The sequence below is a fragment of the Corvus cornix genome, chromosome 11 (assembly GCF_000738735.6).
Source record: "Corvus cornix cornix isolate S_Up_H32 chromosome 11, ASM73873v5, whole genome shotgun sequence".
NCBI lineage: Eukaryota > Metazoa > Chordata > Aves > Passeriformes > Corvidae > Corvus > Corvus cornix.
Window position 1 is genome coordinate 353,727 of NC_046341.1, and position 27,668 is coordinate 381,394.

Consider the following 27,668-nt stretch of genomic DNA (forward strand, 5'->3'; position numbering starts at 1 on the left):
AGGTGGATGGGCACTTCTTTGGAAGTGGGGGCCTTTCCTTTACTGGTTCCAGAGGCAAAGCCAGCATGGATCCCCTAAACTGCTGCTCTCTATCCTGGTGGGAAGGAAGTCACCACCCACCTCCTACCCATCAGATTCTTTTAGCTAAAGTATCACTGACAGCCCCTTCATCTAAACTTCCATCTCCCAACCAAGCAACATAATGGAAAAGCCAATTAAATGATTATTAATTCATGCTGCTTTCCGTAAGCCAGAGGTTCTCATCTCCCTGCATTCCGTAAACCAGCTTGCCACTTGCCCTAGAAATTTACAGTGGGGTTTCTGATATTGCCATTGATCTAAACACTACCAGCCTCCAAAAAACTCCTTGCCACGAAGTCCAGCAGCTGGCTTGGGAAAGTTCTCAGTGAGACGAAGGAACTGTGGTTTCACTGCCTGATGGAAAACAGCATTCCATATTTGGTGGTGTCTCCTTCCTCAAATCACCTCAACGTGTTCTTGGAGCCATCACTCAGCACCACAAGTCCTCAGACCAGTGGGAGCTGCTACTGTGCCACACAGCCCTGTGCCATCAATGCCCAAGGCTGCTGCCCCTGTGCCCTTACAGCACCTCTGTGTCTCCCAAAATCCAGGGCTAATTTATCAGTTTCATCCATTCTCCAGAAACTGCCATGATCCAGGAACGGCCAGAGCTCACACGGACCCCCGGGGAAGGGCACGGGGCACCCAGCATTGCCGCAGCGCTGTTGCCTCCTCAGTAACATGCAGCCAACATTTCCTCCTCAGACACTGTTTAATTCCCCATTTCCTGAAGGAACTTCCATTCTAATCAGCTGCTGTAGCCACACTTTTAGGCCTGTGCACTACTTGTTGCTCTACAGCATTTCTCAGCTCTGTATTTGACAGTAACTCGATTGACAGGTAAAGGCCCCACACTCGGCATGCGCACTCTGCACCCGTCCTCGCTGCTGCCTCGCATGGTTCCAGCCCTGAAAATGGCCGAATAATTTGTTTTTCTAATGCTGTGTCATACCTTCCCACCTGCAGCAAGTACCCACAGCTGAATTACCATTAAATATTCATATCCAGAAGCTCCAGCCACCACCAGACTTCCCTGCCTTGCTCCATATGAACACGAAACACTCAGCAGATGCCTGCATGAGATGCCAAGCAGCACCAGGGACTCACTGAGGTGGCACTTTGCTTAGCACCACGGGCCTCTCCTGCAACCCATGTCAGTTCCCGCAGCATCTCCGATGCCGCCAGAGCCCAGCATGCCCGGAGGCAAGCCGGCTGCTGCATGAGGCCACCCGGCCCAGCCATGTTTCTGGGCTGCAGCTGCCAACCCAGGAGCCTTTTGTGCTTCATATATCCTCAGAAAAACACAGATATAGGCAATCTCACAGTCCTTCTCTCCCATTCCCTCTCCCAGGTTTCCCTCGCCCAGGCGCCAGTGCTGAGAGTGGCTCCATCGTGCCCCTTGTCCCCTTCCTCCCAGCCTCTCAGGCCCCCAGAACATCCCGGCCATTAAGTGCTCCACAAATGCCAGATATTAAAAAAAAAGCAGCAAAAAGCAGCCGGGGGGAGGAGCAGGAATAGATTTCCGTCAGGATGTGCCTGACCTGTTTTTTTCAATTTCAGTAATTAGAAAGGCAGTCGGCCTGTAGGAATTATTCATAAACTGCAGGAGCTGTGCAGTATACATTTATGTTAAACATGTCAAATCCGATTGAAATCATGCCTGCCAGCACCATACTCCATAAACACACTTTTCTGCAATAATTTCCCAGCTCTCAGCAGCCCATTAATACTTCCTTTAATAGCAATCTACCACGGATTCGAATCAGGGACGGTCCATTGCACTAATTGCTCTGTTAGGTGAGCATCATGGATTAAAAAAAAAAAAAAAATCATTAACAAAAATAAAAGCCCTTCAGGCCAGTCCTCCAGAAAGATTTCATTTCAATCTATATTTTAAGTAGACTTTGTTTCTTGTTTTTGTGGAAAAACCCCTGATATTCTCCATGTACCCAATGGACAGTGCATTAAGGAAGCCTCTGGTAGCTGGGTCACTGCTGGTGATGGGCTTCTCCATCAGAGACATGAACCAGCACCGCCCCCCAAATCTGAGAGGCCTTGTACTGCAATGAGCAGGGCTTCAGCTGAGTATCCATTATCTACATCCTGCCTTAAAAACAGAGTCAGGATCAGCCATGATTCCTTTCACCCTTGCTGGTTTGCTTGTGGTAAATCTCACATTAGTCATGACGAGATAATGTCTAACACTGAGCCATCAGGCACACAGCATCTCCCTGCTCCAGTGTGGAGGCACTGCCACCTTCCAGAACCTTCCAGAAACCACAGAGATATCTGTGAAAATCAAGATCCAGTGAGTCCTTATACGGGATGGAGTTTTCCCCGTGTATATTCAATTGAAAAGTATCACCTAAAAAAAAGTTTGTGCTTCACACTGTTCCATTTTAAAATAAATACAAAGAATGAATCAGTAAATTTATTTTGCAGTTGAGACATTTTGACAAGTTTACAATGAAAACAGGTTTTCTCCTTGGTGCTAACACTAACCCCAGCACAGGCTGCGCCCAGACTGTATCCACCGCGGTGCAGACCCTCACCCCTGGGCTGGGGCAGGGAGATGGGCAAAGGAACTCAGTGTCTTGTTACAGATCTTACAAGCCTTTAAGAAAGTGGAAGAAATAAATCCCCTGTGTGCAGTGAGGAAACCAAAGCACAAAGGAGAGTAAATTGCTGAGGAACGTATGATCAAATTGCAGGTGGTGAGCAGCAGAAGGGTCTGTCCCCCTTCCCTTTCACATACCCTGTCACTGGCTTTCAGCCCACACCTCTCCTGCCCTCATCTCCATCTTCACAGAGTCACCTGGCTCAGAGGCTTCTCCGAAGGTCAGCCAGTCCGTCCAAAGCAGGATAGACTGAGCCTGCCTCACTGCTGACAGCAGCTCCTCTAATCTTCTTGAAAGACCTCTGAGGAACCTTCCCAGAAAACCCACTCCAGTGCTTAAGCCACAGGCTGTACAGGAAGACTTTTTTAAAATTTGTTATCTAACATCAATCTTTCTCCTTTCAATTTAAGCCCTTTGTGTCTTGTTGTCTGTATCCTCAACATGGAGAAAAAATTATTTCCTTCCTTTCAGAAGCATTTCATGCACAAGAAGACTTATCTTGTCCTCCTCTTTGGTCTTTTTTTAGGTCAAATAAGCCTGTTCATTCCATTTTCTCCTCCTGACTGATGTTGTTCTGTTCTGGGTCATTCCTGCTGTTTGGGCTTTCTGAAATTGCTGCCCAGCCTCCCCAACACCCCAGCGCAGGAACGGAGAGCTTTCCAGTACTAATGAAACCCACCAAAGGCACAATATTGTCACCCACACCACAATGTCTGTGCTTCATTTCAGCCTGTCCTGAAAAGTGGCATCGAAAGCCTTCCCAAGGAGACACTGACTCCAAACAGGGCCTTCTTCACACGAAGGGAAATTGGGTCGTGTTGACATGATTTGTTCTTGACAAATCTGTGTCGACTGTTCCTCATCTCATTATCTTCCCATCAGCACTTACAAACAGTTGTTTGGTCAATTCCCAGGAAAATCTGGGGCAGAGATGGCAGGTGTACAGTTCCCCAGCCATTCCTTCGGTCAGGGACAAGCCCCATGTCTGTCCTTCGTCACAGCTCCCCTTTCCTCTGCACAGCACAAGAGAGAGCAGCTGGCAGGTTTGATATGCTCCAGGCACAGTCTCCCAACACCCAGGTACAGTACAGCAGGTCAGGGACAATGTTCAGCATCACCAAGTGCTCTGCAGCCCATTCCCTGGTAGCTGGGGGACGGGCTCTCCCCACGGTGCTGCTGACACGGGCTGTGCTGCTCTGCTCAGTGAAGGCAAATGCAGAGAAGGCTCCAGGCTCTTTAGCTTTGTGACACCGTGGTCACAGCCTTCCACTGCTGCCGAGGGCAGACCGGCTGTGTCGGCAACCTCCTCCTCCTCCAAGGAGAGCTCCCTGGTACTGCCTGCTCCCCTCCCTGCTCATGGCTCCACTTGTATCAGGTTTTTGTATCCCTGTACACTTCTGGAGCTGTCAGGAATAACCTGACCCAGTTTCTATTCCTTCCCATGTCTGAGGTCCAGGAGGACCTGTCAACACAGTCATGTTCCTCGAGGGACAAGAGCAGAAACACGACCAAGATGTGGTGCCTGCTTTGCACACCTGCTGGACAGCAACAATTGGTAACATTATCTTGCTTTGAAGTTCAGGGTGGTGGTGTTACATGTTTGGAAGCAGGGCCCAAGTTCAGTGCCAGCACATCACGCACACCTTGGCTTGCACAAGGCCAGTCCCACGCTCCATGGGCTCACACACCTGCTCTGTGTCCTCCCCACACGGTTCCCTTTGCAGACCCCATGGAGCTGTCCCATTTCTGATCTGCTCCTTGCCTCACAAACACTGGGTTAGGAGCTGCACTGGCAGGGTGAAGAAGTTAAACCATCCAAATTCAGAGTTTCTGGAGAGAAAAGGGTTGGTTTAAAAAGCAGGCTCCTCATTTTTCCTTACATATTTTGAGATACAATCTTTTCACACAGATCAGCCTTTTTAAGTGCTTCAGATTTGGGCAAAGGACCCTATTTACCCCTGAAGAGATTTAATCATTAAACAATACTTACCTCTTTCTGTGACACTTCACAAAATGGTTGTGCTCAGGATCACACAATCCCACACAATGAATTGAGACTAGAAACCAGCTACAGCCAAGCAAAATTGCACTTCTGGGTTAAGAGTCAGTCTGTGGCAGGAAGGAACACACGGAGCAACCTCAGCAAGTGCAGCCCATACTGAAAGAACAAACTTCAACAGCCCACAAGGCCCAGATTGCTCTCTCCACCAGTTAGGACACATCTTCCATTGACTGAGACTGAGATGTGCTGAGATTATAACTGTAGAGGTGAAATACCACATTCCATTTTGGGAAGACTACGTAAGACAAAATGTCTTTGTCTGGGGCTCACCAAGGGGCAACCGTGAATGCAGCAGGAGAAGGCTGTCTGGAAGAAAGGTCTCTGTGCAGACCAAGGCATTGCACAGACCAATGCTGCGCCTGCCAACCAAATGGGACCTGGAGCCAGAACTGCTGTGCCCTGGGCCAAGGAAAAATGAATGCTACCTTCAGCACCGCATGTTCTGCACCTAGGCTGAAGTGGTCAGCAAGGGCCAGATGAGGGTGGAAGATGGATGGCCTTCTCCAGAGTAGGCCAATCACAGAATCATCAAATGATATGCTTAATCCAACCATGTGCTGGCTGCTGCCAGGAGGGGTTGTCCCCTTCTCCCTCCTCCTCTCCCAGCTGTTGATCCCCATTGCCTGGGTCCAGTCCCAGAGCACCCATGGCCCAGCGCCAGCCTGGGGCTTAGAGAGGGGACACATGACCCACCACAACTCAAACTACTGAGTATGTCAAGAAGCTACACCCAAAGCCTTCACAAAGGATGACACTTATGTCACACTGACACGCTGTGGTCAGTTAAAAAGGGTTTTGTGGACCAGTGTTCTTCCTGCCTCTCTTTCCTGGATTTGAAGAAAATGATGGACCAAACACCACCTCGTCTACATCACAGAATCATACCTGTCCATTTACTCTGGTCCTTGTCCCCTCCACTCTCTTGCTCCTTGGCAGGCTCCTCAGCATCACCAGCTGTTTCACTGGGCCCTTCCACATCTTCACTGGGTTCTTCTGAAAGAAGAAAAGCAGAAAGTGTGACACAGACATGGAAGGCAGAACAGAAGAATATGTAGCTGCCAGTGAGTAAGAGCAGCAGCAAGGGCTGTGCACAAGTGTTGGGTGGCAGGTATCAACATCGCCCAGTGTTCTCCCAACACACCTGCTTATAGAAACTGTACAGGAAAGAAGTGAGAGATGAAGACAAAATGAAGAACCTTGCCTACTTTTACCACCTGGAGCTACTAAGGTCCCCTGAGATGTCATGTACAGTTACATGGTTGTCTACACAAGAAGGTTCTGCCCAGCCATGTCAGGGATTACAGAAGCATCAGGGAGCGACTGGAGCCTCCAGCACCTTCAGCCTCATCCTTCCTTGTCATCCCCCTCTCAGGCTCTTTGGCCCCACTGACATGGGGCAGTACTGACCCTGGTCACCAAGATGCCAGAGTCCACTGCAGACACATGACATCCCTCCTGCTCAGACCAAGCTCGGAGCAGCTTGGTCTGCTGCAGCCCCAGCCCAGACATGAGGCACAGGAGGAACATGCTGGCAGTCTTGCCTTCATCCCAGTCAGGGGAAGAGTCTACAAACCCGGGCAGCACCACGCAGGTGCAAAAGCATGGAGCAAACACTCGGTGAAGTGCTGAAAGCTCAGAACAAAATACAGAGCGCCATGGTCCAGCCCGTAACAACAGCACGGGCACAGAGCGTGTCAACCCGCTGTGGTGCAGCTCCACTCCAAGGCACCTCATCAGGTGGGACACTGGGAGTGAGAGCGCTTACACCAGGGTGTAGCAGCCACGTTATCACCTACTATCATGGCTATTGATGTACAGTCCTGGTAACTGACAGGGGTTACCCCACCACCGGGTTAAAAAGGGCACTTTTAGACCACTATACCCATTTTTAGGCAGGATAGTTTAAAATTTTAACTCGCATTATCTGGTCATGGTAAACCCCATGAACTCATGCTATCCTGAGATTTACCTGAACCACCTAACTGGTTCGAGCACCAACCCCCATCCTCCTCCTAACAAAGACAGGGCTAGAAATTCAGATTAAAAATATATATTAGCAGCTTGCAGATACTCAGCAGTGCCCTTTGAGGATATGACAGCCTAAATTGGGAGTGAGAGGGGAGATGGGTGGCAATGCTGACAAAGGCATCCAACATGTAGAAAGGCACATATCACTGGTGGAGGGGTGAGATGGGCAGTTTGCCACGTGAGCCGAGTGCTCAAGTTTACTGGGAGAAGGGCTGTGAAACCAGCAGCTGGGTTCACATTTCAGAAATTAAAATTCCAATCTTTTTTCCACTCCAGGGAAAAAACACAACAAACCATCCCCACCCCAACCCCACCACCCTAGTGCCTTCAAACCACTTCACACAGGGCAAGAGTGTCCATTCAGCTGGGCAGCTGCTGTGGAAGCAGATTTTAGCTGGTTTTATTAAAAACCTTTGTTAATGGGTTTTCTATATTTAATTTAAATCATCATTTTAACCATTCTCTGCTGGCTCAGATGCTCTGAGGCCCCCCTGGACACCATGAGGAGACGGCCCCCATTGCCCATGGCCTGCAGCTCATCACCCATGGCCCATCACCCCCTGCCCTGGTCCCGGCCCCACCACCACGCAGCCCCAGCCCCGGCCCCGGCCCAGAGCCCCCCGGCCCAGAGCCCCCGGCCCAGAGCCCCCGGCCTGGCTGAACAACAAAGGGCGCCTGGCGCAGCGGCACTCCCGGCTGCAACCCGGAGGTGTCAGCATCGGCATGGGAGGAAGAGGAAGGGCGAGCCAGGCTCCGCCGCTGTCTGGGCTCTAACCTGAGCATGTGGAAATAATACGTGTCTTCCAGTGTGCTGTCTGGTTCGAGGGGAATAAAATAGGACATTCATAAGCAGTTACACCATCTGTCTTTATACCATCATCATCATCAACAAGGGAAAAAATAGCTCTTTAAAATGGATGAAAGCCCAGGCGGACAGTAACCGGAAAAATGTGAGCTATGAATACCAATAACGGGAGAAAATGATTAAAAAACAAGGCTACAAACAGCAAGTCCCCAGCACAGCCGGGGCTGCAGCTCCTCCTGTCCATCCACCGCCAGCCTGGACTGAGCCCCCACATCTCTGGCACTGAGCATTCCACAGCCCCTGTGCCAGGAACGCTCCTTTCTGAGGACACAAACTGCTCCTGGCTCAACACCCCGCACCAGGCAGAGGGCAGGGAGCAGATCCAGCTGCGAACCCTCCTCCTGCTCCACCCTGAGCTGGTTTTTTTCTGAAAAGTAATTTTTCTGAAGCAGGATGGGAAGGGAATAGAGTCTAGCACACCTGCCCAGAGAGGCTCTGAACCAGCTTGGGTAGGGTCCTGGTACCATCCCTGCTCATCTCCTTGCTGCCAGGGCCTCTGGCACAGAGCCCCAGGGAAGGGGAAGCGCTAACTCCATCTGCCTCGTGATCCCCTTCCAGCAGACTTCTCTGGAAGGCTGAGGCTGCTCTGCTCATCATGCTCAGTGTGGCCTGTGGCACAGCCACCAGTGCTCCCACTGAGCCCAGAAAAGGTGGGGACAGCCACCCCTGAGCTGGTTCTGTGTGCTGCACTGGGGTCTGACCAGTTGAGAAGTTGCCTCCAACGCCCACACCCATGTCTGACCCACCTTCTGCCAAGCAGAGCTCAGCACTGACAGTAAAAGCAGCAAAGCTCCTGCTCCTGAAAGGTCTGTGCCCACACTCTCCGCAGCTGGTGAGCCACAGCAGCAGCTTGAGGGTGCAGCGCAGGTCTGGAAAGCAAACACCTGTGTGAAGGCACCCAACCATCCATCCCCTGTACTCCTTTGGGGCATCCCTCTGTGAGAACAAGGCCAGCAGCATATCTGGTAGGGAAGATCTGCTCCTCCTCTCAATCCACTGCACACCACAAGGAGCTTCCATTGCCACTGCAAACCGGTGTCACGCTGCACACGACCAGAGCCCACCACTGTCCTCATGTAACGACCCACAGGACCCACCTGCAGCAGAGTGTGCAGACCACCCCAAGACCAGCTCCTGCGGCTGAACGAGTAGTGGTCAGCAAGACACAGGGAATTTACTTCCAAACCACCGTGACCTTTTCGCTACTACCTGACCCCTCCTCCCAAAAGCTGCACATGCTGTTGGGACTCCAAAGGTGCAAGAGCCATTGCTGTGGGATTTGTATGGGGGAATCATGCTCCCGGGAAATCCAAACAACACACACTGTGCACTGGTTCCCATGCCAGAGCTCCATTCCTGAATCCATGGTGCTTTATTAATAACTTTTAAAAGGAATTTTCCAACTGCCAGGGCTCAGGTCAACGCTGAGAGCAAGGAATTGTAGCCCCTGCAGCTAAAGGAGCTGCTCTTCCATCCCAACCCACCTGTCCCATGCAAAATCCTAGGCAGAGTCTTTGCTTCCTGCATGAATAAATCATTTTAGAGAGCAGTATTTCCTTTTAATTTAAAATTAAACCATTCACAAAGTGGGGGGGGTGGGGGGGAGAGGAGGGGGAAGAGCAGGAGAAGAGTCTGGAAAATCACAAGTATCTGACTTCTGCAGAGGTCAGGGAACCTTTGACTCAGTCACACACCAAAATGTACCCAAACTGCTGTGCGCAATTGCACAGGATCACACCGAGGTCTGTCCCTTCCCAAACCCAGGAAGTTTGAGAGCTGGAGAAGGCGGCAAATGCTGATGGGATCCAGACCAGCTTGATCAGCCCAAGACCTCTCACCTCTCTTTTTCCCAACCAGGTTTTCCTTAACAAACCCAGAGCTCTTATCCAAAGGGATAAAGGGCATTTCTTTGGTGGTGGAAATGTAGGCATGGGAAAGAGCGTGCGCTGCCTCTCCACCCTCCGGCAGGCTCGAGAGCTGAGAAACATTAGCTGTCATGAACCACAATCAAATCAGGTTTGAAATATTTAGCAGTGGCTTGGAAAATGTGGCGGTGCAGCTCTGACAGGCGAGATGTGCAGACACCCATTTTCCATTATAATGGAAATATCAAGCCTGTTCTGAATATGTATAACCTAGAAAAATGTATTGATTTTTCATTCGGCATTAAAAAAATGAAATACCCTGCAGCTGTCAAAAGCCTTTTGTTAAAAGCTCATCTTTCCTGGAATGAGGTTTACCAGAAACAAGTTTTAATTGTACACAGGGTCTCTCCTTTGGAACAAAAAGAATCTCTGACGCTCCCCTTTTCAGGATAAGTAGCCAAAAAAGCCGACAGAAAGGCAGGACTGAGGGCTGGCTGGCTGCTGCAGGCCGCGGCTGTTGGGGGTGAGGGGCTGGCCGCGCACAGCGGCTGCGGGCACGGACCAGCGCTGGCACCGCCCTGCGCTGCCAGGGGCTGCCCTGCCAGCGCCCACCAACCCGCCTGAGTCACAAGTTCAACTGCTTGCAACCACTTTAAACTGAGTCCCCCAGGGCCCTGGGTAGAGAGGTTTGGGTTCATATGGAGGAGGAGGGAGGTCCACAGTGGGTCGATGCCCTCCTGCATCCTGGAAGCCCAGGATGAGCTCAGCTGCCCCCGAGCTGTGCCAGGGTCACCATGCAGGGCCTGGTGCAGCTGACTCAGAAAGGGTCACAGAGGCACAGGGAGGGTAGTCCCACCTCACACCATGCCCATGGGCCCAGTGCCCTCTGCTGTGGTAACAGAGCAGAGGTAGAACCCAGGTGGGGGTCTGACTTCAGCTCCCGCTATGGATGCATGTATGTGCTGCAATACCATCTGTGCCAGCTCCTAACGGGATTACTCTGCATCAGCTTGTTCATTCCTACTGTTTTCCTGAAAGGAAGAGCAGGACTCCAAGCAGTGCAAAGCCAGCACTAGGCAAGGTTACGAGAGGAATGCCATGGAGCTCCAGCCTGGATGCAAAGCTGGTGGATGAGTCCCACCTGACAAAGAGCTGCAGGAAAACAATATAATACTACATGTACCTTTGTTTAATGACACTTATTTCCCAGACAGCTCCATTGCAGAGCATGGCCAGAGCACCTCTGCTGCTTTCACTGACAAACAGAAACTGCTGACTATGGCGTGCTCAGCTGACATAGATATCAGAGAGTCACAGAATTGTTTTGGCTTGGGAGCAACCTTCAAGACCATTTTGTTTCAAACTCCTGACATATGAAGGAACACCTTCCACTAGACCAGGTTGCTTCAAGCCCCATCAAACCTGGCCTTCAACACACCCAGGGATGGAGCATGCACAACCAAGAACCCCTTCCCTGGGAGAGCACTGCCATTCTCCCACTCCCCGGGAACAAGGCTGTCCATGTTTTTCACAAACTGGGCTGTATTTTAAGCCAGTGAAACCCAACGGGGACTTACCCCCTTTAATTTCAGCAGCACTAGAAAGGTTGCTGTTATTTTCACATATGAAATATAAAAAAAAAAAGGCAAATTCCTTGAGTATGTTTGTAGTGGAGCGTGATGTGATTGTGTTGTCATTTATGGGAAATAATCGCAAGCCCATCTCTCCCTTTCCCCCCATTTTCCAGTCCAAATAACCATGAAAAATTACACTTCAATGTCAGGAGGACAACAAAGGAGGGGCTTTCTCCTGCGGCTTGACGGCTTTTCAGCCTCCCCTTTCTTGGACAAAAACTACCTTCAATTCTGTTTCATTTTAAACGTGATCTAACAAATGCATCTTGACAAGTTCCTTTCTCTTTTTCTTTTAAACAGTATTTTGCACAGTTTAACCTAGCTCCAAACTGGAATCAGCTGGAAAGGAGATGCATGCAAAAACACAACCACAGATCAAACAGCAAAACAAAAGAGCCCATCTCCAGCTCCAGGTCTGCAGGGAGAGGACAGAGCAGTCTCCACACAGAGACCTGCGGGACAAGGGTCCAGAGACAAAGGGGATCTATGGGAGAAAGAGGATGCACGAGTTGGGTGGCAGAGGTAATGAGGCAGGAGCATAGCAAAGGTGCCCGGGGGATGGGTGCCCAGCCCCACTTTGTGAGGGAAGGCAACCCTGGCCTTCTGCTAAAGACACATGGTGGAACTGCTTGAGCAGACAATGGCAGGTTGGGTAGAACCATGGAATCATTTGGGTTGGAAAAGCCCTCTAAGATCATTGAGTCCAACTGCTCCTCCAGCGCTGTCCTGGCTTCCACTGACCCATGTCCCCAAGTACCACATCGGCGTGGGTTTTAAATCCTGCCAGGGATGGCGACTCTACCACTGCCCTGGGCAGCCTGTGCCAGGGCTGGACAACCCTTTCCAAGAAGGAATTTTCCCAGTACACGACCTAAACCTCCCCTGGCACAACTTGAGGCCATTTCCCCTTATCCTGTCACTTGTTCCTTCAGAGCAGAGCACTGCAGGCCCTCAGCAGAGCAAGAGATGCTTTGTGCTCACAGGGAATATAGGCTCACTTCAGAGAAACTGCAGAGGTCCACAAACAAAACCAGCGCCAATGCCAAACCGAAGTTAGTAGCCAACTTTAGCAACTTCGCAACAAGGTACATCTTGAGAACACTGTAACTATAACAAAACTGAGCTATAATTAATTCACACTTAGCCTTAGGGGCTGAATATTCACAGGAGAGCTCCTAACAACTTTAACCCATCATCCTCACAAACCACACTTAAACGAAACACTAAAATGTCCTCTTTCTGTTTTTTCTTTTAAATATACAAGTCCTACAACTGCTACTCTATTCTCCCTCTCCATGGTATTGCTCCAAGGAAAAGTTAATTAATGTCTTGCTGACCCTCTTTCTCCCCCTCCCCAACTGTTTCCCCATCTCAGCATGTTTGGAGTTCTTTTAAGCTCAGCTAAAAACTTGGGAAAGCCATAATTGTAGTGCCCTGGTTAACAGACAATTAAAATATCCCTGCAGCCTGCGGTACCACAAGTTCCCAACACAGACATGGGGCAGTGGAGGAAAGTGGTGGGGCTGATCCAGGGCAGGGGAGCAGGTCCACAGCCGGGTACAGTGTCCACGGCAAATTGTCACTTCTTGTCCCCAGGGAGGCAAGTTTTTTATTACAAAGAACATGGAAAAAAGACCAATAGTTCTAAGTGAATGTCCCTAAGGATGGTTTGTACATGGGGTGAGTCCTAGAGGGTCTGACACCCATGGTCTGGTGGGTTTGTTCTTGACTAGATCCCAGTGCCGCGTTGGCAGGCTCTTCCTGGACCTCATTTCTACGAAGTAACAATATCCCCAAACATGGGAAATCATAAATGGCCATAAATAATATGTATAATAAAAAATGAAAGAGGATCACCCCCAGACATGCTGCTGCCTCAAGGCAAAGGCAGTTGAGGGAAACGACTGGATGTGGCACTCAGCACTATGGTCCAGTTGACACAGTGCTGACTGGTCAAAGGTTGGACTCAATGACCTTAGAGGTCCTGTCCAACCTAAATGGTTCTGTGACTCTGAGGAAGGTGGGAGGGAGCCAGCAGGGATGCTCAGACTACCAGCGTCGGGGAACAAGAGGGGTCACTGTAGTGGCAACCAAAGTCACGTCTGCAGAGAGCCTTTAAGCTTTTAAGGGGACTTTGGAGTTAGGAGTTGAGCATCCCCAGGAGCCCTGAGAAGGACAGGACAAATACACCCAGCAGGCTGGACAGACACTTTGGTAGCACAAGCACAATACCTGTGCAGGCTCACCAGGCAGAAAAACCAGCCTGGCAGAGCTGCAGTACCAAAGTTTTTGGTGTGAACAGCTGAAGAACAGAGGCCATGGCAGCGAGGCGGCCCCTCGAAGACAGAGCCCCACTTCCAGTCCTGTCAGTGGACAGCCTGTGGAGTCTTCATTCCCACGCCATCACCTCTCTCCCAGCCCCTCTGCCAGCACCCTCAAAGCTCTCGATACCAAACACCACTTGGGCTGGTGCAGAAGAGAGCAGGTAACACAGGTGAGCTCCTGCATGCACAACCAACACCTGCTGAAGAGAACAGGGAGGGGAGACACCCCACAGCTCCACAGCCATGGAGCTGTCCTTGAGGGCATGCTTGAGGCGTCCCACATCACCCTGCATGGCAGGGATGGCCACAGCCTGGCCTGGGTTGTTCCTCCCTGGGTTTGGGTTAGTGGCACTGGCAAAATGTCAGTAATTGCTTTTCCCCTTGTACTAACAAGCTTTCAGCAGCAGCGACTTCAGTTTCCTGGAGCCAACAGCCCCTTTTTCTCTACCTCTCTTGGCTTTGGGTAATTGAAAGCGACTGCAATTTCAGCGCTGCCTCTCCAGCACTCAGCTGTACTAGGAGGTCAGGGAATGTCGAGTGAAGCCTTTCCACTCACCTCCCCACTGCCGCATGCGCCCACCGAGGCAGTCTGTCCACGGCCCCGAGAACTGGCAAAATAACAGGGGCTGCGAGCAGCCAAGGGAACCCGAGCACAGCCCCACTGCAGTGGGGACAGGGCTGCCCACCGCGGCCTTGCACCACAGTGAGCTGCAGAGCCCTGTGACCCTGGACTTCTGTTTTTTCCTCTTAATTTAAAACAGCAGATGGGTTTCTTTTCAGAGAAACTATACCTTCATTCTTATTTCTTTTGCAGCATCACAAAACCCTTTCTTCTGTGATGCCCATGTCTCCTGACACAGATCAAGAAAGGATCTTCCACTTGTCATCAGATCTCAGGTAAGAATGGAGAACAGCTGCTCCAGCTCCCAAGTGAAACATAGAGGATCAAGAAAAAGGGAAGAGCACAGAGCAGCTCCCAAGGAGACACTTGAGGGTACTGATGGCTCTCAAGCTGCTGGCCTGTGGTCAAGCAGGGAGGTAGCACCAGGTGGGCCATGCCAGTGGACTGGGTGGACAGAACCTGTCAGCCATCCCAGGATGGTGCTTGGTGTCTGCAGTCCTGAGCCTGGCTCCTTCCCACTAACAAGGGCATGTCAGGTGCTCTGGGGACTGGATCCACTCCTGGAACCTGGAGCAAGGCGCATGCACAGGTGGTGACTCCAGCAGAGGCCTGTGATAAGAATTTATTTCTCTCAATTACAGGCGCTTGTCCCCAGCCTCAGTTCATCAGCACAGCACAGCCGAGTCAATGAAAGCTCCGTAACACGCTAATCAGATGCACAGCGACTTCCTGGAGCTGCCGGCTGCTCCTAAAATAAGTGGCAACTTTGGGATGTGGGTTTCCAGTCCTGCCCTCTCTCTGCTCCCTGTGCTCTGTCTGTGGCCAGGCCAGAGGTGGTTCCCCTGCAGGGTCCAAGGCGCTGCCTTGCACCACACACATGTGCAGAGGGGCAGGTAATGCAGTGCCTGTCCATATGCTTTATCTCCCTGCCCACAGGGATCCCTCTGTGCCAGAAGCTTCCAAGGATGAGTTACAGATTTTCAGATTAAGTTTTTGAGGTTTTATTTGAGTTTGACACAAAATATTTGTTGCCTTCAGCCCAAAGCCATTCTGAAATAACTGGTGAATGTCCTGGGCAGACAGAGAAGGGTCTTAATACTGCCCTCACAGAGCAAATGTAAGACAAAAATGTCAGGCAAAAATCACTGCTGAGTTCCCTTCTGATGTCCTCAGAAAAGCAGTGCCTCTGCTTCTCTATTGCAGGTGTCAGGCTGCATGTGGCAGGTGGGGAAGGAGGGCTGTGTGCCCAGGACAGGGTGATGTCCCCCACTCCCTGGGATGCCTCTGGGCTGTGGCCATTTGGTTTAAAATAAGCAAACAAAGAGCCCTTCCCATCCTTCCCCTTCTGAAGGGAACCACAGGAAAAGGCTGTGAACTCCATGCTGTGATTCCAGTCTGGTGCAAACCACCCATGCTCCAGCACCTCCACCGCCTTCACCGAGCTTCTCTGGCATGAGCCGCCGAGGCGCCCGGCACGGGGACACTCTCCCTGCAGCCTGCTCGAGAGCTCTATCGATTCGACACACACTTGGTGCCTTCAAAGTTGTTTATGATCAATATGCAAATTGCCCATGGCATTGATCTGGTATTAATTTTCAATTAGGGAATCCACAAGGGGTCTCCCAGGGTCAATATCCGACAATCCAAGGTAACTCCACGGTGGAACCTGTGGGATTGATGCTGCCCAGGGCCTGGGGCTGCTCCGGCACCTCCTGTCCTGATCCCTATGGACTGTCCTGATGCCACAGTGGTGCTGGCAGCTGGGGCAAGCCCCTGGAAAGTGGATTTAGGCAGCAGCCTTCATGCTGTGTTACCTGTGTTAACACTGTTACTGGTACTGGCGGTGTGGGGAAGCCCAGTGCAGGGCTGTGCACAGCAGCATCTGTGGTTGGTGGGGGCTCGAGAGGTTCCAGCAGCTTCCCAGCAACAGAGTAAGAACCCAAATGCTGCCTTACACCATGGAACACAAGTTACAGAAACCTGTGCACCTCCAAAAACATCTAAGAAGTGGGAAAGGTGCCCGTGTGTTACACAAAGGTTCCAAAGTGAAAGAAAGAGCTGAAAGTGCCTTGAAAATCTAGAGAAGCATGCCCCTTTCCAGCGATGTGACCTATCCCACCAGCCACCCTCCCAGCTCCCTTGCTCTGGGAGGCCCAGAGTGAGCTGGCTGCTGCTCCAAGCCCCATGGTGGCACTGGAGAGGTGATGTCCCCTCCACACCAGAGAGGTGATGATGTCTCCTTCATACAGGGGAGGTGATGTCCCCTGTGCATGAGCCGGCCTGTGCCCACCCATGGCTCCACCACTCACTGTGCTAACCAGCACATTAGCTACCCAGGCTAATTGGTTTATGGATAACATTAATTACCATGTTGCTCATTAATGGATGAAATCTTTATTGGTTCCATTGATCAGCGGGACTTGTTAGCCGGCCTCCTAACCAATGGCGGATGTAACAAGCTCTCTTATTGGCATATCAATTAATGCAATCAATTTCTGGCCAGCGGCTGCCATTCGCTTCCCTGCTTGTTAGACTGGGGGAGACAGAGTCATGTCAAGTAAGCATTTATTTAAAGGGTTTCTAATTCTTCTTGAGCTGACTTCCCAGCAGGCTTTCTGCCACACAAGGGTTTTCTGCCTCCAGAGACCTTCCCCTTTCCTTCCCTCCAGAATCAGATCTATGGCAGTCCCTGCAAAATGAGTAATTTCTGTGAAAATATTTATCGAGTCTGGTGAGTAGGAACAGCCACGGCAAGAGGTATGGGATTGACAAGTCAGACTGTGCAACTATCCCAATTTTACACACTGGGGAGACTGGCAGGAGCACAAACCCGCTCCCCAAGTACAGATGGGCTCACCACCCCTGCCACAAAGCCTTCCTGCACATGGATCAATGCTAATTCCAGGGTCAGTTCCCCAAATTAGCATAGTTTTGTAAGGGAATAAGCCCTGGATACTTCTGCTCTATCCCACCTTCCAGAGCAAACCCAGACCACATCACACGAGGCTGCATCCACATCCCAGGTGGTGCCTGCAGCCACTTCCTCTGCCTCAGCCTGGAAAAGGAGAGCAGGATCACACTGCTCATGGGAGGAATTAGCTGGAAAACCCATGGAGAAATGCCATGGGCTTAGGGGAGCCTGACAGTCCTGCCAGACCAGTCGTGCTTTCCTGAGGAGGGTGGCACAGGGAATGGCCCAACAAAACAGCACAGAGCTGGTCATGGTATGACAAAGACTGAGAGATCTTCTGAGCTGTCTCCCCCATGAGCAAGAAGGGACTAGCAGGTAACTGGACAGGAGGCCAACAACATTCACAAGGAGTAAGAGCTGCTGTTCTGATTCCCAGATGTCTGCTCTGTTTTCTTTTGGAGTATTGGCCAGAGTTTGTTCACAAAGACCTCACATCCCATCCTACTGGGCTGAGGCTCCTCTGCTGGCAAGAGGCCCCACATGCCCACAGCAATCCTTCCTGGCCTGATCCCCACTCCAGGTCATCACCCAAGTGACTGTGTAGGAAGGATCTTCCCCACCAAACACAATAATAAATCAAACTTTATCAGAGCAGAACTATAAATCTGTGAAGACTCCAATAATTTCTAGCCATGGGAATAACACCACAAAAGTACTTTTTAAACTAATTACTCAGATTCTGAAGTGCTGCCCTAATGAGCCTTCCTTCTGCCCAGAACTTGCTGAGAGGAAAAAAAAAAAAAGTCTACCTTCAGTACAGTAATTACTGCTTTCCCCTTCAAACTTCTAACTGGAGATCAATGCTGCATTTTAAGACTCATTGATTTACAATTAGCCTGGCTTTCCTGCTAAAGTGTTTTTAAAGCAGAGTTTACTTTTATTTTATTTTGAAATCTCAAAGATCTGGTTCTTAGATTTTACATCCTCATGAGAGGTGTGCTGGGAGCTCACAGGGAGGCAGGCACGCATCAGAACAAGAAAAGAAAACATGCTTTGTTAGGCTGAGACTAGAAATAAGAGACTGAAATATTTAAGGGATAAACATGAAAAAAGGCGAAAGAGGAAAAGAAACAAAGCCAGAGGAAGGGAAGAAAAAGTGGAAAAAAAGAAATGTAATTGCAAAGAGATGTAAAAATAAATTGCACATTAAGGAAGGAGAGTCACTGCTGTGTGGCTTGGAGCTCTCACTGCTCCCTTGTTCATCAGCATCCTCAGGAAACTCAGCAGCAGCTTTGTGCATCTCTGCAAAACAAAGCACTGGTTAAAAGCAGTGCGTGGCGGGGCGGCGCCTGCACAGCCCCGGTAGCCCTGGCTGCTGTGCAACCTGTCCCGTGAGGAGAGCACAGGGAAGTGAAGCCATTAAGAATGCCATGCTGATTGCTTCAAATGTGTTTTCTCTATGCCATAAAGATAATAGCCTCATGGATACATCTGCCTGCTCTCTCCTGCCTCCTCCCATCCCGGCATCATCTGTTTGGCATCCCCTGCCCTGGACTCCCAGCACTGTAGCAGCTGGACACTGGGATCCAGAGAGGCTGGGGGGTCTCCACCCCTTGGAGATGCTTCAGACCCCAGCAGAGACAGCCCTGGCTGGCCTGTCTCTGAGCAGGGCCTGGGCTCAGAGGCCTCCAGAGGCTCTGGCAAGCTCCACTGCTCGAGGAGCCTACAACCATTCCAGAGCATTGCAGCACTGCTTGGTTCTGACTCATTTTTGTGTCATTTCTGCAGGAAATGAGCTACATTGGACAAACCAGTTCGGCCTTTGCCTCCTACTTCTCCCTATAAACCCAACATCAGGAAGGTCTTCTAGGATTAGCGTAACTGGCAACCCAGCTGGAGACAGACGGAGGAGCCAGGAGGCAAACGGAACCACCGGCAAGGGTTTCCAGTTGCGGGGCCAGCATAGCAGTGCAGCCCACCCTTCACTTATGCTCTCACATATTTTATTCTTTACTACTGCAGGGTCCCAGGTGCCAGTGGCAGATGATGATCCTGGAGTGATGAAAGCAAAGCAAGAAAATAGGGAAGCATCTCTCCTTTTTGTGTTGCATTTTAGAGAAAGCTGCTTAGCCCCATTTCAAAGACTAATACGAAAAAAGTGCAATTAAATCCTCGAAAAACTGACAGATCAGCAAAACAAAACCACCCGGAGGAGAGCACGATTGAGCCTCATTAAGGAAGAGTTCAGTCTGTTTTTAAAACCTTTCTTAACATTTAGCTGGTACCGCTCAGCAGCCGCCACTCCCAATGCGCCTGGTGCAATTAGTGTCAGAACGGAAAGGAAAAAATCAGCCTACGAAACAGGAATTAAACCACCAGATCCAGGCGACAGAAAAAGGTTTGGCTGTAGCAAAACCACCTAAATTTGGACAATAATTCCTCCTCGGGGTCTGTGGCAGTGCTCAGGCCCGCTCCACGCGCTCAGACACACACACACACACACACACACACACACACTACTTACAGAGCACTGTGTTGGGGCAAATCTGGGCTGTATAATCCCTGTCCCCAGCCCCTCCCTGTCCCCAAACACTCTACATGGCAGTCACATCCCTGGCGAGGGCAGGTTTATGACAGATGGACAGTAAATTACACTGACCTCAACAGCAATTACAGCCACCTCCTTGGACTATAAGGAAATGGAGACACAGGGACAAATCCTGTGCTGTCCTGGCCAGACCCTTGGGCAGGCGGAGCGTGCGGCGCTGACTAACCCCACGCACCGCAGCATGGCCCCAAACAGGACCCGCACAGGCGAGATCTATTCTTTTGCAGTGGGGGTGGGGATGAAACGCATGGGAGATAGAAAAGATGGCAGAGAGAGATGAAGCCATTTTATTAAATCAGGCAAATTCTAATTTATTCTGGGGAGATGGAGGAGAGAAAATGGATTCATTCTCAGCATGCACACTCCGTATCATCTGATCCAATCCTCACTGCCTCGCCAGAGGGGGAGGGGGCCTCGGCCGGCTGTAGTGCTCCCACAGTCAGAGAAAAAGATTAAAAAATAGGATGATTCTCCTTTCCGGTTGTACAGCAGTCACGGGGGAAAAGGCTTTTCCTGGGAACACCAGGTGCCAAGCCCTGCTGTCAGCTGTGTCCGGGTTTGGGGGTTTGCCCCTTGGGGATGTGAAACGGGCAGCACAAAGTCCAGGGCCCACCACAGCACATGCACCATGCGGGCAAAGTAAGCAGAGAAAGTTGTGGGAGGAACATCCCGCAGGGATCCTGCACACTGCCATTTTTGGTGTTCACCCCAGCACGCAACCTCACAGCTGGCAGAGTTATCACCATCGTTCTTCACCAGTAAGAGACACTGCAATAAAAGTGCCAGGTGGGCGGTGCTGAAGTTGTTCGTGGGACCTCAGGTACCCGTGGGCTCATGCACTAGTGCAGAGCACCACCAGAACACCACTGGTGCATGGGGTCACGGGCACTTCAGGCTGCCCATGCCGCAGCCAGCACAGTGCTTCCATGGGTCTGAGCAGAACTCCGGAGCTGAGCTCCCCTGTGGCTCCAAGCCAGTGCTTTGGGAGCCAAGGAGCCCACCAGGCGCTGCCAGACTGGAAGCCATGAGTGAGGGCATCCCTTGTGGTGGGACGGCTCAGGTTATCTGAAATGACATGGAGAACCCAAGGGCTGCCATGGACTCTTGTGCTGGGGATGGCTGGTCACTCTTGTGACAGTCAGGTGGGACAGCTCGTGCAGAGATGTTTCCAAGGGAAGGTGATTTGCAAGCTCTGTGTTTGCTGGATGAGTGTGATGGGCACAGCTGCCTGACATGCAGAGTGAAGCCAAAGAAACTCCTGCTCTGGAGAAGAAATGTCACTGAATGGCACTGCAGAGTTTTGGAACAGGCACTGAGTGAAAATGCAGAGGTTTGGTTAAACAGCACTGAGGAAAAGCAACAGAGCTCCTGCTGCAGAGGACAGCCACTTCTGGATCTCATGGGCCAGACATCCTGCCAAAGGAACAGACACCTGCGGCCCCTCGCTGCCCACACAGGAGGTGAGGGTGCTTTGGGATGGACATGGACAATGCCGGTGCACCCAGAGAGAGAGGAAGGTGGGATGTTGCTGCCCAAAGCTCCAGGGGCACCAAGGTGTCTCCTATTTCAGAATTAACCAGAGGAAAATGGGAACAACACATTATTAATTACCAGTGGTCAAGTAAGTACAGAAAAACAGACAAGACCTTGGGTGAATGAGAAGAATGCCAACCCTGGCCAGGGCAGAATTCCTTGGGCCTCACTGTCCTGTGTAGAAATCATTCTAGTTATGCTTGCAGTGATTAAATGAACTTTTTATACAACATCCTTCCAAAAATACTCCCCTGCAGGAGCCCCCCTCCCTAAAACCATCAACACTTGTCCTAGCTCAGACTGGGGCCTTGAGGGAGCAGCTTTGCAGGAGGGAAAAGTCCAAGAGCCTGGGGAGAGGGGCCAAGGTGCAGCACCTGGAGCACAAATTCTGAATAGGAGAAATTCCTGTTTTGCATCCAACTCCAGCATGGGCAGTGAAGCTGATTTTATGACTTATTTATTTATTTTGTCTTTGATGAACAGAAGGTTAATATAAGAACAACTCCTTGGCAAACCTTTAAGGGTAATTCAAGCGACACTGATGTGAATCAATGTTCCCTTTGTGAACGCATTACTTGGCAGAAACTGGCTTTTTGTAACCCCCTTAAACCTAGCTGGCAAAACAAAAAGAGAAAAAAAAACGTCCTTCAAACAAAAGGATGAGGTGAAAATAAAGAGAGAGTCGACTGCACTTTATTCTCTTTCATAGAAGCAAATGGATTTGGTGCTTTTTATACATTAATCAATCAATATCACTGACTGTACATCAGCGGCGCAGCCAAGTTATGAATGACCTTTCTGGCAAAGAGGACACTTTTAATGCTCATAAGACTGCTCATAGCTTAGCAACTTTCCGAATTTATGCCTGCATGATTACCCCTCGGAGGCAGGCGCCCGTGAGCGCCGCACTAGATATGACAAGGTTAGTCCTTGCCAATTTGTGCAGAAGGAAGGGGATGCTGCCCTGCATGGCTGCAGCCAGCGGGGGACGGGCTCGCCTGGCAACGGGTGGTCACCTCACCTGACAGGTCCTGTGGAGCAGGAGGAGACCAGCAGGCCCCTGACCCTGCCAGACCAACACAAAACAAACCACGAGTGACCCTCCACGCTACACACGGAAAGAGAACAGGAGGAGCCAGGGAGTAGGTGCTGTGGAAGGGAGAGGCGGTGGCTGCGCAAGTGAAGTGGAACGGCTGGCGCTGAGCATGGCTGGCAAAGGCCAAATTAATCCCATTGTTTGGCCACAAAGGAGGCAGCAAAGTAGCAGTGGAGGCCAGGGAACAATCCCAAACACCCAGCCCTAATTCAACCTTCACCACTATGAAAGGGGGATGGGAAAAGGCCAGAATGCTTCAACTTAATTGGTAACCAAATGCTAGAGCTGTTCCCAGAGAAGGTGCGGCAGCGCCTGCACACGTGAACACAGAGATGGGAAGTCACATCAGGCTGTGCCCCTGGGGTGCCCTAACCCTAACCCTGGGGAGCGATGGCGGGGCCATGCAGGGCCCCACGTGCACCATCTCAGAGCAACGTTGAGATTTAGGGGCTTGGGGCCCCAGGCTGGGGCAGGAAGGGCACTGAGTGGGAATGTTCGGGGTGCATCTTGTGGAGAGGCCAGCACATCCCTGCAGGCCAGTGGAAACCTACGCCTGACACACTGACAGGGGAGAAAGCACATGTGTAGAACAGAACAAAAAACCCAAACCACTGCTATTTATTTAATGAAGTGACCACAGATGAATGAAAAGCCTGAAAAGGGGTAGGAGGAGGTACCCACACAGAGAAAGAGAGGGCTCAGGCTCTTTGAGCTGAAGGTGGCCTTCAGAGGAGCATCCAAGTGAAGGTTCAGTAGAGTAGGACCAACACTGCTTTTCTCACTCATCACTCTTGGAGGGACTGACAGGGGAAAGGGGAAAAAAAAGTGCAAATTGGAAGCAAATACAGATAGTAATTTCTCATACAGCTCCCAATTAACCTTTGGAACTTGTGGCCTCAAGAAATCATTAAGGTCAAAACAAAATATATGGCAAAGGCATCGAGATGTGCAACTTGGAAAAGCAAACTGAGTATTTGGAATAAATATAACCCTCTTGCTTAGGGGCATGAACTGAATTTTAGCAGGAACAAGGATGAGACCTTGATTTGAGGTAGGAATTTGTTTATGGGTCCCCAGATTTCCCTCTGAAGCAGTCAGAGCAGGCAGGACACTGGTGCTGACAGGCACGTTATTAGCCAATCTTAGAGTTTTAGTGGAAAAATAAATGCATGTGGTAGCTCCTTCTCAGGCAGTTCTGAGGATGTTAATGTCATCACCAGAGGATCAATAGGCCTCGCAGAAGGGACAGGAAGCAAGTGCATTTCAGAAGCACAGGCAAACAGAGGACCAGAGCAGGGACACAGGAGAGTGGTCCAACATGCACACCGCAGCAGTGGGAATGTTGGAGCGGGTCAGGCCAGGGGTCACTGCCAGCCTGAGCCAGCTGCTGTAAAACCCTATGTCACAAATCATCCCCCTATAATGTATGGAATCTCATTTTGCATAAGGAAAAAAAGGAATCCATTTCAGAACTCAAGCTGTGTATCTGTTGCAATTAAGTCCATAACCTACAGATGAGAGGTGGAGGAGAGCACTTCCTATCCTCACAATGTCTCCTCTGAACAAAGGTCTCAAAGCACTTTTTCATCTTGGGCAGTGCACTGGGTTTGCATGGCAAGGTTTGGGTAGCAGGGGGGCTTCCTTCAGTCCTGCCAGTTAAAGACCATCAGACATGTGCTCCTGCAGCAGAATGAACTCTGAGAGAACAACAGCAGGGAAAAGGCAGGAACAACCAGGAAAGGAGCTGATGCCCTGCAAGGGTATTTCCCGAAGAGAGGAAGGTACAAGGACATTCTCTTCCAGTGCTGAGCATGACCCTGCAGACTTGTATCAGCTTTTATACACAAATGGATCTTTCGTGCAGGACAGTGAAGCCTATACCCCAAATGGCCATGTTCAGTGGCAGCAGGCTTCAAACTCACCTTCCAAACAGGATGGCACACCAGCGTGCTGCTCCAGGTCTCACCCTGCTCCACTGTTTACTTATGAACCACTCAAACATCCTTGCTGCCTCCAAACACAAAGCCTGTGCCCAGCTGAATGTGACTGACCTTTCCTTTCTGCCACTGTCCCCAGCCAGGGCACATTAGCAGGGAAGAAGGTACTGAGGTCCCACCAAAACTCTGTGCTGAAGCTCCAGCCCCTCTCAGTTCAGGTCAACAGTGGAACAAGACTCCAAACTAATACACCAAGAACAACATGGCAGCCAGGAAACTTTCAACTCATTAACCTGGGAACACAGGAGGAGGCATGTTCATTCCAGAGGTATTTAATTTGAAGCCCAGTAGCACGGGAAGGGAGGAAACAGAAGCGCAGCAATGGCTACAAGAGTCAGACCTGTGGGAAGGTGCTGGATATGAGCTGCTGCAACACAGTCTATGAGAGAAACATCATAAATCAGGGCTAGCAGTGGAGGAACAGTTGCTGGAGCACATGTCTAAAGTTTTGGAGGGTTTCTTTTTCTTCATGCTACCAGAAGATTGAAGCAGGGGGTTGGGTCAGACACAGCACCTGAGCAGGGGCGAGGCTGGGACAAGACACAGCATGGCTACACTGATGGGACCTTCACCATGAGCCGAGTTTGCTGTCAGTGTGAATCCCATGTCACTCACATGGACATCTAACCTGCTCCAACACACCTTGAGGCCATGCTGCAGTACCTGCAATGCCTTCAAAACTTTACTGATTCACTCCTCACAGGGAGAGACCTTCAATCTTTAACCTGCACCACTGCAACAATCACGTCCTCAGGAGAGTTCCCTATTCTACATCTGTGCAGGAGAAAGGAGAAAAGAGAAACAGGGAAGAGAAGCAGAAGGTGCAGTGGGCACCATGCACTGGGCACCGGCAGCAGAGCTTCAGGGATGGACTACCAAGAGACAGGGATGCCACTCTTGAGTCCCAAGGGAAATGGAGCTCAGGGAGATGTGGAGCTCTGACAGCTGGGCTTCAGTCTGGCTCTGGAGTTTGCATGGATATGGAGAAAAAAGCGGAGAAGAGGGACCGGGAGTCTCATAGTGTTGTACTGCAGCATCTGGTGATACTTCCCCCTTTACTTTTCCTAAGTGGAAAGGGCTTTAAGATGCAGTCAAACAAGAAAAACATTCTAGAACAAGTCAGCTGTCAGAGCTTCCTCTCCTTCTGCTTAATGAAAGCCTTGAGCTCCCCAGGACAAGGGGTGGCTGGAGTGGGATGGGCTTATGAGATTCCTGCCACGGCTGGGTGCTGCTGCCGCATGCCGTTGGCCTGCCCTCCCCAGCCCGGCCAATCCCACCGCTTCCTTCCGCAGGCGCCTCCCGCTGCAGTTTCATTAAGCAGATGCTTGAGGGTTTGGGTAGGTTTCTGTTACCCCCCTTTTACCAGGGGCACAGGAAAAAAGTCACAACCAACTTTAATAAAAACAAAATTAAAATGATTAAACCTTTCATATCCTTTTGAGATTATCTCTTTGCTGCTGGTTGGTCAAAGCAGAGCTAAGGCACAACTGCTCTTGACTTTAAACTCAAAACCAACCCCAAAAAATAAAAAACAAAGGAAATCTGCCTCTGCCAGATATTAAAGAGAACCAATTTTATCCCTGCATTCTGTGGAGCCAGACCTCAACAGCCCCATGGTATCCCAAATGGAAAAAGACAGAGAGATGCTGCTGGGATGCGAATGGGGTTCCTCAAAATTTAGGTGGGAGAAAGGAGACAAGGAGGGAACAGATAGAAATTATGTTACAGGGCAATACCAGGAAAGAAAAGTCCCCTAAAAGTTTCTCAAACCGTTTGGGCTCTCCTCACATCCTCAGGCCTTCCGAAGGAGTCAGCTGGGCATAGCCACCCTGATCCATGGCTGCCAGAAACACCTTTGCTGGATTTCAATGACCATTAAAGCAATGTGAAACTAAAGCAGAACCAAAAGCTTCCCTAGTCTCTCTGCCTGACCACGGAGGAGAGACTCTGTCATCTGCCCAGCCTTGGGATGGCCTCCAGTGGAGAGACCCTGCCAGAAATACTGCAACTCTATTAGGAACTTGCTGGAAAGGTAAAAAGTCCTGAAGCCATTCAATCCATAAGAAAAATGAAAAAATTCCAAGGTTCACCAGAACAACAAAGGGGAAGGCAACAAACTGTCCTCTAAATGAACACATGTGACACGAGATCTTGGAAAACAAGAGATAATCCTGCCTGTGGGGGTAGTTGGTGGGGTTGGCAGGGAGATCAGAACTGCTGCAGTAAAGGGAACTGCGAGTTCAATCAGCGCAATACACACATCGCCCAGGGCTGCTTGCCTCTGCTGCTAGTCCACATACGCTACCGCACCATGGGTAAATGTTTTCTCAAAACAGGACAATCCCTCGTCCCACTCTCTGTGTCTGAGGAGATGACAGGAAGGGATTTCCACCTTGGACAACAGAGCTGCTGCACACCCCCAGCTGCAGGACACGGGCCCAGCAGAAGCCGGGTGCACACGACAGGGCCCCCAATGACTCCCATGAACCTGTGGCTGCTCGCCCACCTCTGACCATGCATGTACTGATGGTTTGGCTGGATTTACACGCAGCACTTTGGAAACAAAGCCTGAGCAGGCTGCTGCTCTCAGGGGTTACAGATCGCGTATTGGGAAAAGGCAGTATCAAGTTTTGGAGAGTGAGAGGTAAAAAGCCCAAGAGATACGGATGAAGCTGGGGAGCACTTGGTGTTTGCACACAGGAGCTCAGGCTATAACCTGGGTTGGCAGATTATTAAATGTGTCAATCAAGGACAAGCCTGGAAATTACTTCCCCAGCCCTCTGCAAGGGCCACACATTTCAGACATGTACCTGGGGCATCGTCAGCAGAGCCAGAGCTGCAGAGGGGTTTTGACTGGCTGATGCTGTAGCATGGACTCCGCGTGCTCTTTTCCTGCAGGCACCATAGAGGTGATCTGCTTTGGTAAGCTCTTAACTGCTGTGTGAAATCAAGTCCCATGAAAAAGTGGAGAGAGATTACAAAACAAACTGGAGATTTCTTTCCAAAACCCTCCATTACCTCCAGCAGAAGCTGGAGACCAACAGGCGTCATTAAGAATGACCACACTGTCTTTAATGGAGACCAAGTGGAGGATGTCAGATCCCACTACATTTATTTCAAGCAGGGAGAAATACAATTTGCCATTAACAACTTTCCCTTCAAAAGTCTTAAAGTTCTACTGGAAGTAGAGAGTCTGCTATCATGAAAAATCCACCCCAAAGGCACATCTCCCACCCCTGCTGTAACAAGCTCCATGAGTAATTACTCCGTGCTTTACGATGGTGAGGAAAAAATGCCCTGCATGGTTGCCCACCTTCAGGGTGGGAAAATAACAGGATGGTTCCCTCGCAGGAGTTTTTTGTGGAAGATCTCCTCTCCTTTTTTACACAATTTGCTTCATTTTACAGATGGGCTGGTCACAATT

At 50.4% G+C, this 27,668-nt stretch overlaps 1 protein-coding gene across 1 annotated transcript in view; it reads right to left on the reverse strand.

Moving 5' to 3' along the window:
* The window catches only part of ZFHX3 (zinc finger homeobox 3), a 399,882-nt gene that overhangs the window by 24,733 nt on the left and 347,481 nt on the right, over nucleotides 1-27,668 (reverse strand). Inside the window, 1 exon segment of the mRNA XM_039558074.1 lies at nucleotides 5,647-5,754. Coding sequence (XP_039414008.1) covers nucleotides 5,647-5,754 — 108 coding nt within the window.